The following is a 13,294-nucleotide window of genomic DNA, read 5'->3' as shown; positions in this document are numbered from 1 at the left end:
TGGAGTGTTATCTGGTCCAATGTCCTCAGTTCTAGCTGTCGTGTAAAGTGATGAGTTAATGTTTAAGCTGTTCATTTTGAGTTGTTGATGTAGCCAAATCAGCTAAAATAAACTTGGAAGTTAAACATACACATTTGGCTTGGTGTTTCTCACTAAACACATAGGTAAGACATAAAAAATATATAAATACATAAAAATCAGATACCAAGAAAAGGAAAGTAAGTCTCCATGAATTTAAATGTACAGAGAATGTACATGTGGAATGTGCTTGAGCACGTCCTTTTTTTTTATCCCCTCTTCTGTTCCACTTAGGAAAAGGCTGAAAAAGCAGATGGAGGGGGGGTAAAACTAGGTATCCTAAACTGTTACTTTATTTATAGAAGTTAGCAATTGTGTCATTTGCTCTCTTACTCAAGGGAATGTGCTTAGAAGGAAACATTCCTGGTAAGTGAGAAGTGTTCTTGGCATCAGCAGGGCTCTGACCATAAGAAACACTTCAATTACGCTGAAACCAAACAACCCAAAACATTGAAATGAAAACTTGAGACAAAGATTTTTGACCAGTTCAGTAGGAAAATTTGGCTACTAAACAAATAAGTACTTACGCAGTTAAATTTAGGATACATTTGTCATAATATCCTCAGCTTCATGTCCATGTGACCACGTAGATCTCAAAAGAGGGAATGTTGCTTACTTCACACACTTCAGTTATGAAAATACTATGATTGGGAATGAAAGTAGAAAGATGAACTCTATTTAGTTCGACAAACTTCAGAAAGATGTAGAAGAAAGGGAAATTAAATTGGCTGTGGATGGATTTTTTTGTTGTTTTGACAGAGGGCTGTTGATACCAGAAATTTACTAAGCTTTTATGGATTTCCAAGTTCTGTTGTGCTTAAGTGAGCATTTATTTGGACACATACTATAATTAAAGCTCCTTCAGGAACTGTGGAATTTAATATGAACAAGTTCACAGAAATGTAGGATAAACAGTAGTAATAACATAGAGGAGTAGGAGACATTGCAGTTCTGTGAAGACTGAAGTTATGAATGCAAATACAGATCTCTGTCACAAACAATATAAAAACAGCAGCAGCAGCAGCATTGGCACGCCACAAAAACTAATGCTCACATCTCAAGCCATAATAGTGTTCTGTGTTTGGGGTGCTTTAAATACATGGCTACAGAACTTCAACAGTTTAAATTCCAAGTTGATAAAAAAATAAAATCCAATAAAGTTTGTGTTCTGATTACCCCACTCTTCCTCTTTTGTCTTTCCAGTTTTTGTGAGAGAGTGGTTGAAGTGTGGGTGTGGGTTTCTTTTTTAATAGTTCAGTGTTTCTCATACTCCAGATTATTGTACAAGAGCAGATGTTGTCTCATTCCTTTTGGTAAAGGTCATATATGTTGTATCAGTAAGTTTACGAATACTTTCAGGGTTGTTTATTCAGTAAAGGCTCTCTTTGCTGTTCAGCTGAACACACTATTTTGTTTGGTAATGTGAAAGCACATTTAGTTTTTTCTGAGCCCATCAGGGACTGTTTTATTGTGCAAAAGCACTTTTCTGGTGTTTTTGGTGCCCAAATGAATCCTAGTTTGACTGAACCCAGTTTCATAGAGGGTACTTTTATTACTATCCTGGATTTAAAATAGTGATAATTATTTTTATTACATTCTTAGCTTTTTGATGCCTTTATGCTTCTGTACAATATTGATGTTCATGCTCGTGCTCTCACAGACTTTACCAGTTTGAGAAGCTATGACCTTTCAGTATTAAATTGTGTATGTACTTCTTGTTGGGCGTGGGGCTAAGAGGAGTGAAGTGATAAAAAATAATCAGGAAGAAGCACTCAAACTGCTTCTTAGTCTACTTAAGTATTAAGGCATTTGCAAAGCATCATCTTTTCCTGTCTTCCCCTTTTTCTTGTCCTGAAGGGGAAAAACATAAAAACTGGGTCACTTGGCGTACAAATAGGTGGCAGTCAAGCTGGTGTATGAGACTCATTAAAGCAGAAGACTCAAGTCTGTATAAGGTGGCTCCAGGAAACACATCAGAAGAATGGTTGAAAATTAATCCAAATGTGTAGATATTTTTTTTACTTTGAAGTCTCCCCAACCCCCCTTTGAGACTCAGCACATAAGTCCAACCTCCCTGTGAGGCTTGGCTAAGTAATGAGAGCTTACAGGGGAAACCTGATGATTTACACCTCCAGTGCTAGTAAAAATCCAGCATAATAAAGTAATTCTGTGGGATGCGAAGCTTTATGAAACTTCTGTTTGTTGTTTAAGCAGAAATAGACAGAGTTGTGCTACTTGCTTTGTAATGCAGAAAAAGAAATAGGTCATGATAGAATTGGTTTTTTTAAAGTGCAAAACAATGGAAATACATTAAATTTCGAAAATGCTTAAATACTGAGAGGTAAACTTTGAGATGTGAAAATAAAAAGCAAATTTAACTGATACTGTTTTTCTTAAATGTTTTGTCATTGTTAGCATTTCAAAATCTTGGATTCTGGGTTTTTGACAGATTTGGTCATGGGAACAATTTTTACATTGCAAAGCAGTTTTTTATTAGAAAAGTCAAAGTTATTAATGTTTTATGAGTAAAAACAATGTGGATCAGCTGTTTGTAGTACATTGAAGATGTGTGTGCTTTAACAGTGAGTGGCTGTGAGCAATACCAAAATCTACCAGTGGAGGGTAGCAATGGCCAGCCTTTACAAGCAGCTTAATAGGCTTCTTTGTCTTCTGCAGCCTACAAAATTTATTATTTCTTCCTATGTGTTTTCTCATATATCCTTTTCCTTTGTTTCAGGTGCAGATATTTGGAAGTTTTAAAACTGGTTTATATTTACCTACAAGGTTAGTAATTTTTCAGTGTAAATTCCACACAAAAGAAAACGAACTTGTTGGACTTGTAACCTTGGGGCTATTTGTCTGCTGTCCCAGGATCTGTGTGACTTGTGTCAATACTTGTTATGCTTAGAAAGTGTTAAGCTATTAGTTCTCTGCAAAGTGTGCAGAAATACAGTAAACAAGAGTATTGACTGTAACACGTGTCTGTATAGATCTTTGATGTATCATTAGAAGGATCTGAATTATCATGTGGTCATAAAAGGCTTATGTTGGGATTTGGCTTCATTAATACCAGATGAAGATGTTGGCCTGAATAGAGAAGCTAAATTTTATCTCCACAGATGACTAAATGGAAACCTTTACTGTGGCATTGTTAATGTTAGTGCTGAAGAGAAAATGTTACATAAAGAATTGGTTTTTTTTCTGTGAAATCTGTGCAATAGTCAACATCTACCTTTTCCAAATTTATTACTAGTTTTCATAAATAGTCTTTAATCAGTGACACTGGTATCTTCTGTGTAGAAATTGTGAGCAATTATGACAACTAAATAGAAATGGAGTGAAAGACTTAAATGGCTGCAGGGGATAAACATATTTAAATAACATAAATCTGAGGATAACTTTTGGATTGAGTTCCATATTTTGGAAACAGGAGGACATCTAGTACTGGCTGCAGATGAAGGATATTCTCATCATTGTTTCATCTCTGTTTGTAAAAGAAGGAACCTGACAGATACTTTAGTACCTGTTTTAGTTTCAGGAGTTGTAAGGAAGTCTAACGTATCAGGTTTTGTTTGTAAAGCCAGAAGTGAGGTGTACAAATACTCAATGTCTTCACATTTGGCCTCATTGCTGGCCTTTTAAAATTTTAATTTAAATAGGCTTAATTAAATTTGATTTGATGGTGGTAATGCTGGAGAGATATTCCTGGCCAGTTGATAGATATTGTATTATATTTGTTTGATTGTTTTAAAACAGATGTAACAAAAATGCTTTTCTGTTGTTGTATACAGCCTTTCTTGAGTATTTGTTTCAGGTGAGGTTTTGGGGGAGAACAAATGTAGATACTTCAAATACAGTACATAAACCCACAAACAACCTTCCTGTGGCAGTGCTTTCCAAACTTCCAAAATAGTCATCATTCTTATGTTGGTCATTAATTCACTGTTGCCTTCTGTCAAAGCTACCCTTTGCCCTAGATTTTCCCTACCTCTCAGTAGCAGTTTGTTTAGATTTCAGGCTCTGGGATTCAGAAAGGCCTGAAGTGTGTTTTTAATGCTGTGTCTCTGTTGGGCTTTGCTCTATATCCATTAACTTAAGCTGCTGTTGAAGGTTTGGGCACACAGTTGTTTGCTGCTGGATCTGCATGCCCCTTTGCAGGCAGTATCTGTGCTCAAGGTGGCAACAGAGCTGCTTTTTCTCTCTCACTGTGCATCAGAAGAATGTCTCCTGTTTTTAACTGTCAGCAGTGGGTTTAACACTGATTTAGTTCAGAAGAGAAATGTCCAGCAGCATTTCCTGCTCTTCAAGCCAGTTTTGAACACATTTCTGAAAGCAGCCGAGTGCTGCTTATCCTTGTCAGCCCAGTGGTCTGTGGCTGAAGTGCTGCTTGGCAGGAGACAGCTCCTCTAATGCAGATGTAGTTTCTTTGGGATTGTTAAAGCAGTGGTGTTTGTCAGCCAGCAGATCTATAGAATCTGTTGCAGGGGGAAGTATTTCTAAACTTTTTAGTATTTTGTGTTACACAGTTTTCTGTATCACTGAAGCGTCCTGCTAGCCTTACTTTAGGGCTCCTGGCCAGGCAGGGAAATCAAAGGACTTGGGGAGCAATGAGGGAGAAGCTCAGGATCTCACAGTAGCCCTTCACTGGCTTCAGATGTGACACCAGCCACCTTCTGAATTTGAGTTCAGGGATTGAATTAGGGTGTCAGCTCCCTGTGTAGTGAAATGACTGTGTGCACAGGGAGGAAGTGTAGTGGGATGGAGACACCCCTTCAAGGAGCTGAGTTAATGAGTGAAATTAATTAGATGGCTTGGTCTTACTTAATAACTTGTTGCTTCCTGAAGTCCAAGTTGCCATGTTTTCTTCTCCCTTTCCTTGCTTCCTGTTCTTGGCACTGCAGACCAGCAGCTTACCCTGTGCCCTTCGGTGCTCTGATCACCCAGAAAACCAACTTAGAGATGCAAAGAGGCAGGAAATTACCTCAGAATGTTCTGTGGGTCCTTTAAAGCAGGAGTGAAGGTTTCTGCCAGACCCATTCATAGGTTGAACTGATTTGCTGTAGATTAAGCAAACACCAGACCTGGAGCAAAGGAGACAGGGTCATGCATCTGGGGTAGAGGATGGAAAACAGGACTTTTCCTGTCAGGCTGTTAAATTGACATTCTTGATGAACACAGCCCAAAGGTGGTGATTCACAAGGTAATTTCTTGCTCTGAATCACTCCAGAGAAGCTGATCCCTCTCTACTCACAGTGTGGCCTGAGGAGACTAATCTTAGGCTTTGCAGCCTATTTGATGTATGTTTATCTCTTCCCTCTTCTAGGTAACCTGAAATGGTCTGTATTTCCCCAAGTGTAAGAGTTCATCTCCAACCATTTCCTTAGAAAAATCAGAATTAATTATTTGGTTAAGCTATGTACTGTCAGCTTTATTTGAGTTATGTATAGATGTCAGTTGTTTGTATTTTAAGTGTATTAATTTGTCTTTTAATTTGAATGACTGTATTTTTTTTTCCATTTCAGTGATATTGATTTAGTTGTGTTTGGAAAGTGGGAGACATTACCTCTTTGGACCCTGGAAGAAGCTCTTAGAAAGCACAATGTAGCAGATGAAAACTCAGTAAAGGTTTTAGATAAAGCAACTGTAAGTTTGGGGGAAGAGGGTATTTCCTTGTTCTGAGCTAAATTTAAAATCAAAGAAAGATGTTGGTTAGAAGAATGAATTTTCATAAGCAGAAACTATTCTGTAAGCAGAAATTATGTGGCATATTAAATTTGAAATAGAACATATAGAAGTTTTTTATTTAGTATGATTTTTTTTACTGACAAAATAATCAATAGTGCAATAATAAAACCATTTTTCTATTGTGGAAATTGTCTGATACTTTATATGCACAACATGTTGCTTTTAGGAGAGATTGGGCTAGTCAGTGTTGTGCATTGATGTGTTTAAACTAGTGCATTTCTGGACTGAATTTTTACATAAATAAATAATCTTTTTTCTTCTTGCAAGTAAGCAGGATAATCAGTTTTCACATAGAAGTACTAAGTACAGCCTTGTCTAAATAGGTAGTGGCATATCTTGCAAAAAACAGATTAATTCCATTATAATTTCCTACCTTTTGCTAATTGTAAGTATGTAAGAGTATTTGGGTATCTAAGTCATAGCTATTATTAGTAGAGAGAGGTGATTTGGCAGTCACTCAGGTGGACATACATCAGAGTGCTCTCCCTATCTTGGGGAGTACTTCATGGTTGCAGTTCATTTTGGTGAGGAAGTGATGACCCCCGTGACATGAGCTGTGTCATTTCTCATGTCTCCAGGATCATTTCTCTGTTTCTCCAGTATTTGTCTCCCTCTGGTGTCTGTGGTCCCCACCAGAGCTGAGCTGCTGCAACAGCAACTCATGCAAACCAATCCAAAATAAATCACCTGGAAGGTGAAGCATTAAGTTCTGTTCAACAGGACAGTAAATTGAAAGTAGCATTTATGAGTTAGAAACACAAAGTTTATGTAAACAGATTGGCAAGGCGACTGAGTTTATAAATAGGAGTCCTGATTTCTCTGCCTACCTCCTCTCTATAAATTCATAAAAAATTTTAGGTTTACTGGTGCATATAAGTTATAAATGAAACCAAGTGTGTCTTGGATATCTGTATTGACTTGTTGTATCTTTCTTTTGCAGGTACCTATTATTAAACTGACAGATTCCTTCACTGAAGTAAAAGTTGATATAAGCTTTAATGTACAGAATGGGGTTAAAGCAGCCCAGCTCATCAAAGATTTTATCAAGGTTAGGCAACACTCATGGAACTACACACTGAGTATTTGATAACTTAATTTTATTTTCTGTTTTACTTTGACTGCATCTTTACTAGAGATACACTTCAACTCTGTTGTTTTTTGTTGTCTGATAATACTGAGGGGTGTTCTTAAGTTTTAGATGTATTGCCTTAAAAGGCATGAAGATACTAAAACACAAGAATAAGATGTAGAGTAGTTTTAATGGTACAATAATTAAGGAAAATGCACTAATCCCTGTTTTAAGTGTTCTGCTCTTCTAACTGCAGTTCATTAAACTACGCACTTATTTCAAGGTGGAAGATAGTCTTCTTGTGAAAGCCTGAAGGTGTTTCTGTGTGTGAAAGCATAGAAAATCAAGTTGCCTGGGTTATTTGTGATCCTTTTGCCTTGGGTCAGGGGACAAGAGGGGTCTGTGCCCCTGGAGCCGAAACAGGAGCTGTGTGTGGCAGCAGGGGCAAGGCTGCAGCCCAAAGAGCGAGCAGGTCTGGTGCCAGTAGCTGGGGTCAGCTGCCAGACTGGCCACTGCCTGGCAGACAAGTGGCCAAGTGAGGATGTGGGGTCAGGATTAGGGGCAGGATCAGCAGCAGTGCAGGGCAGTGTGGCTCAGGCTGACAGTGCAGGGAACAGCTGAGATGGGAAGCAGCTCTCAAGCAGAGTGGAGGCACTGCCAGCAAGGCTTCTCACATGGTGCTTTCCCACAGGGCTGTTTTCCCAGCAGGCTGAGCCAAGGCTGTGCAGCTGTGCCACACCACAGCTGGCCTTGAGCATGGGCAGCTGGGCTGCCGTGGAGGGTCCTATGTTTGACTTGGAGAGAGCTTGGTGTGCTCTTGCCAGGTGACTTCATTGGTGTTCTTGAGGCACTCTAATACACTCTGAATTGCAGGGCATTCTCTTGGGTCTTATTTTGTCCTACATAACTTCAATACCTGAGTGAGATACCATATATGTCATTAAGCTTTGAAATGCCTCTTTCTCTTCGTCCAGGTTATTTAGGAAGTCTGAGGAGTTGGAGCCTTTATTAATATGCAGTTTACTGAGAAAAATGCCATCTTTAAATTTTGGTGTATGCTGATATTCAACACTTCATCTTGTGACTGGAAGTTCTTGATAGTTCAAAATCTTCAGTTAGACAGTTGGGGACCTTCAGTTAAATAGGGCTCCCAATACTCACCGTAAAGCTCATGCAGAGAAGTTCTTAGCAAAATTCTTCTTTCCCTTTAATCTTTTTGCAGTCACAGACATCATGACCCACATTTCATCTGTGACACTAAGGAACTTTTTAGCTCTGTGTTGATAAAAGTAGTGATATTATTGAACCTCTTCTGCCGGAGGGTGTACAGAGTGTAGGTGTAGCCCAGCCTCCACTGCTGTCCCAAAGGTCTGTGTTCTCCACACTTCTGAGGGGAATCCATGCAGATAAACCCATTAAAGGACCCAAAGATATTTCATGTGTTTGAAAATGTTACCTGAGTGTAGTAATTTCAAAGGGCTTTCTTTAACTTTGGGCATCCAAAGTACTTGCAGGACACTTTGAAATCTCAGTGCACTTTGAGCTACCTCTCTATAGCAAGAAGTTTTTGTTACGGATGTCAAAATCTCCACATTTCTTCTTTTGCTATACTTTTCACTTGTATGAGAAAAGCGAGTGTGTGTGTATATATATGTATATTTTTTTTTAAACCCAAATACTTCAGATTTTATGATGTAATAACTTTTTTTCTGTTGTTAATATTTGCCACCAGAGTCAAATAGGTAAAATACCTGTGTTGGTCACAGGCAGGGCATTGGCTTCGCCACTGTTATTAAAAATGATAGGTTATATTTGTAGTTAGCTTTAAGACAAAATACAATAAAACAGATAGTTTCAGTGTCCTCTCTTAGCATCCATTGTAGGCATACATCACAGTATAGTAACAGCTTTGTTTTTCTCTTTCAGAAATATCCTGTGTTACCATTTCTAGTTTTAGTATTGAAACAGTTCCTGTTGCAGAGGGACCTTAATGAAGTATTTACAGGTGGAATTGGTTCTTATAGTCTCTTTTTAATGGCTGTCAGTTTCCTTCAGGTAAGTTCAATGGAATCAATCAATGCCATTGGTGCATAAGGACATCAGCTTAAGAAGGAATTTGATCAACCCTTAAATTTAATCATTTAAGCTATCATTTTTTGGGGGGTTGTGCCCCCTATTCATTTAAAATCAGATATGTCTCACCTATCTTCTGTTCTTTTTCTGATGCTGATACTTTGGGTAGGAAAGATGTTTGGAACATCTGTTGGTGTACCAATGCCAGGCACTGGTACATATGATTTTGTGATTCATGGTAAAACAACTCGAATATTGTATAACTTGCTTGGAACAAGTTCCATGAGGTTGGTGTTAGCTGCAGCTGTCCTTGATAACCCTTGGTCTCCAGGTCATGCACCCTGTATGTGCTTTCACAGATGCTGTGTGATCTTGGTTCTCTGGGTTTCTAAGCTGATATCAAACGAATATGTTTTACAACTTTCTCTTATATCTAATAGAACAAAATGCACAAGATAAATCTATGTTGTTGTGCCTGGGGGAGCGTAATACTGGACAAATATGAAGTAGCTGATTTCTGGATTTCTGGCTGTATCAGCCCTGTTCTTTTTCCTGAACTAAATGTTATGTATAACTGTGTTTGCAAGTGTATGTCCATACTTTTCCAGACTCTAATTACTCTAAAACCTGAGCCTGGAACTGGAGCTCAGTGTGCTGAGTGCCTTTGGAGTCCCCTGCTGAGCACAAAAGAAAGAAGGAGAACCGTGCATGTAGTTTAAAACCAAAGTCTCTCCGAATACATTTTTTCTTGCGTTGAGTAACAGCACTTCCTTTTGCTCATTAAAAAAAAGGATGTAAAAGAAGTCAGGTTTCATATCGGGTACAATTCTGAGCTGATTTTGTTTACAGTCTTTCAGGCTGCTTACTTAACAGCAGAGGGGATCCTGTATATAGCTGTGCACATGAGAAGTCTGTATTTTGAGGTTTGTGAGGTGCAAATATCTGCTTTTTCACAAGAACCCTGCCGTTAGTGGTGGAGGTTTACCTATTGGACTAAAAGTTCAAATGCAAAAAGATTAGTGCTTGACAGCCTTTTTTTACGAGGTAATTATTTTATAAAAGTTGTCATAGCATCTTATTTTAAAGATGCAAAACCCTTTATCAAGGGAAAATACTATGTTTAGACATCTGTTTTATTATTATTTATTACTGTATTAAGCCATCTTTTCTGTGAAAAAGAGAAGAACTTTAAGTCTTAAAAGAATGAATTTTTTTTCTCTCTTCTTAATAGCTGCATCCCAGGGAAGATGCCTGTATGCCCAATGCCAACTATGGTGTTCTTTTAATAGAGTTTTTTGAATTATATGGACGTCACTTCAATTATCTGAAGACTGGAATCCGAATAAAGGATGGTGGCTCTTATGTTGCCAAGGATGAAGTGCAGAAAAGCATGTTGGATGGCTACAGACCATCAATGCTGTACATCGAGGATCCATTACAGCCAGGTATCCTCACAAGCCAAAATGGAATAACAGTACTGTTAAATGTTTAATAGATGCACTGCAGGATTTTTTTTTTCTTCGTCTGTTGTATACTTTTACCCAGAAAATTGCTGGTTTGGACTTCTTTACATCTAAATATCTGTAGATCCTTTAAGCTCTTCCAAATATCTATGCTTTATGCTAATCCTGTTCTACAAGAGGTGGCTGCAGTTAGTTGGGACTTAAGGGCAAGTTTTAAAACAAGTAACTGCCTCCTGCCTGAAAGATGATAACCACAGTTTCAATCATACTCACTTATTTTTGTTCTTATTTTAAGGTAATGATGTTGGGAGGAGTTCCTATGGTGCCATGCAAGTGAAGCAGGCTTTTGATTATGCCTATGTTGTTCTGAGCCATGCAGTTTCCCCCATAGCGAAATATTATCCTAACAATGAAACAGAAAGGTAAAGTCTCCATGTCTAAATCTCAGACATTCATTGCTTGTATTTTTCTGTTTCTAAAAATTAATTGTGCTGCTGGTTTTGTTGTTTTTCCTGGTTTGCAGTATATTAGGGAGAATAATTAGAGTAACACAAGAAGTGGCCACATACAGAGACTGGATATCCAAGCAGTGGGGAATGCAAAGCAGAACAGAATCTTCATGTAATGGTGAGTTTTGACTCAGCAGGGCTGAGCGGGAATCTTCCTGCACATTTTGCTTGTACAGATTTTGTTGTTGCTTTTGCCTCACATAAGTCAACGTGTGCATCTTAATAGTAATTTCCTTTTTTTCTCAGTATTCCTGTCTTTTCATCCAGAAAAGTCAGATTTGTACAAGAGTAAAATGTCCCCAGCTTTATTGTACTACAATAGATTTGGTCAGTAGAGAGGTCTGTAAATAGTGCTACCTTCCAAAAAACAGACTGTGAAAAGACTCCCAATTTAAGTTAGCACATTTGTCAGTGTCACACTTCCTTTGTCTTTTAAGCTGGACAGGGTTTTAACAAGAATTATTGGGCATGCTAGTTTAAATTTGAATCCCTAAATTCTGCATTTTTAATTTTCATTATAAATTCTAACATAACATATGTGTAGGGAAGCTATACTTAAGCTATTCACTATGTAAGTGGAATAAGTCTTTTAAACAGAAAAGTCCTGAAATATCAGTCATGATCTTGTTTTTAACAAATGAAAACACACAAAATCTAGCCAGAGAACTTGGTGACAATGCCCTTTTGAATCCCCTTTAATCCATTGCTCATCTTCTGACTCTAGCTGCCAGTTGCCACCTTATTTTGGTGCAGGTGTATCTGCTGTCTGGAAGTTTGCAAACTAAAATTAATACTCTCCAGTTAATTTTAGAATGTCCCCTATCAGAAGTGTTCTCTTGTTAGCAGGTAATCAGAGATGATTGCAAGAACCCATTCTTTTGGCTAGGCTGGGCTTTTGTTTACTTGTTTTTGGCAGTTGTGTTAGTGATTTGTCAGCTGAATGTGCTCTGTGCCATTGGAGCTGTCAGCCTGCAGGCCCTGGTGTCCCTGCTGTCCCCAGGAGTGGCAGACAGCCACTGCTCAGTCTCAGGAGCTCCCATCACCTCCCCTTCAGCTGCCTATGTGCGTGGGCATTATGTAAATCTCTACCTCCTAAGTGTCTTACTTGAGATAAAACACCAATCAAAAAAAGAAAAATAACCCCCATTAGGAAGGTAATGGTGACAGTAACAGTGGTTGTCTTGTTGATTTTGTTCAGATTTAAGTTCCAATTTTATTTTTTTTTTAAGCAGCGCTTAGTGAGACATGAGAGTTCTGTATCTTGAATTTTCAATATAGGAAATCCTACAAAGCAGTGAGGCTTATTTAGAGTTCTTCTGATCCTAGCAGCTCCAGCTAATTTGAGTTGCTAAGTATCGGGCATATAGGAGCAGTATTTAAACCTGTGTATTTGAGTGCTGTTGAAGCATGGCCTGAAACAATCTACAGCAGCAGATCTGAACTCTGTTACTGCCTTCTTCCACATCTTCTGCCCCTAATTCCCATCTCAAACCATGGGCAATGCTCAGTGCATAAATGGAGCCTGTCAGGAGACCACCAGCCCTCTGAGAGGTGCTGGCCTGCAGTGCACACACACGGATGCGCTCACATGTGTCTGCATGGATTTGGGGTGTGGATGTGTGCAGATGTCTGTGCATGTCCAGTGGGATGTAACACGTATTTTGTACCTTAGTGGCTATATTAAAAAACCTCAAGGCAACATATTTTTGCATTTAAATGTGTGGTGATGCTTCTGTTTTCTTTTCACTAGGTAATGGAGTAACCTTGATAGTAGATACTCAGCAGCTGGACAAATGCAACAATAATCTTGCTGAAGAAAATGAAGCACTGGGAAAACCTAGAAATAAAACTTCAGAAACACTTAGTAAACATTCTTCAAATTCTTCATCAGGTCCTTTATCATCATCATCATCCACACTGTCCAGCTCTAGTGATGTAGTAAGTACTGGAGGTTTTCTGATTCCACTTTTTAAAATTTTGTTGAGTTTTTTTCCCTCTGATTTATATTGCCATGAAATACATTTTGGGAGCTCACAATCCTAGTCAGTTAATTCATCCAGAATCCTAACTTGCATAAGATGTTAACTCTTATGCAATTTCTACAGATATAATTTGCAGTGTGTTTTTGACACAATACATGCAGAAAGTTAATATAGTAGATACAAAGTTCCACAGCTGTCTTTTCTCTAGGAAAACTGTATTTCAAAAGTAAAACAGACTGGTAGTCCTAAGCCACGTGCTTTAAAAAACAAACAGGCCAAAAGCTTTGAAAAAAATCTGTTTGAGAACTCTATTTTAAAAATAAGAGGCAAATCTTAAAATCAGAATCACACTTCAATACATCTTTAAATCTATTT

At 38.2% G+C, this 13,294-nt stretch overlaps 2 protein-coding genes across 2 annotated transcripts in view; one reads left to right on the top strand and one right to left on the bottom strand.

The window, feature by feature from the left end:
- The window catches only part of ZNF423 (zinc finger protein 423), a 581,899-nt gene that overhangs the window by 338,143 nt on the left and 230,462 nt on the right, over window positions 1-13,294 (bottom strand). The window lies entirely within an intron of this gene.
- Window positions 1-13,294, top strand: part of TENT4B (terminal nucleotidyltransferase 4B) — a 42,871-nt gene that overhangs the window by 25,332 nt on the left and 4,245 nt on the right. The window contains exons 3-10 of the mRNA XM_066327882.1: window positions 2,816-2,862; window positions 5,601-5,721; window positions 6,764-6,871; window positions 8,819-8,947; window positions 10,197-10,410; window positions 10,724-10,850; window positions 10,952-11,055; window positions 12,688-12,875. Coding sequence (XP_066183979.1) covers window positions 2,816-2,862; window positions 5,601-5,721; window positions 6,764-6,871; window positions 8,819-8,947; window positions 10,197-10,410; window positions 10,724-10,850; window positions 10,952-11,055; window positions 12,688-12,875 — 1,038 coding nt within the window. The remainder of the gene's footprint in view (window positions 1-2,815; window positions 2,863-5,600; window positions 5,722-6,763; window positions 6,872-8,818; window positions 8,948-10,196; window positions 10,411-10,723; window positions 10,851-10,951; window positions 11,056-12,687; window positions 12,876-13,294) is intronic.

This window comes from Sylvia atricapilla, chromosome 12 (assembly GCF_009819655.1).
Source record: "Sylvia atricapilla isolate bSylAtr1 chromosome 12, bSylAtr1.pri, whole genome shotgun sequence".
In the NCBI taxonomy this organism is placed as follows: Eukaryota; Metazoa; Chordata; class Aves; order Passeriformes; family Sylviidae; genus Sylvia; species Sylvia atricapilla.
Note: the sequence above shows the minus strand (reverse complement) of the source record. Positions and strands in the feature narration are given on the sequence as shown.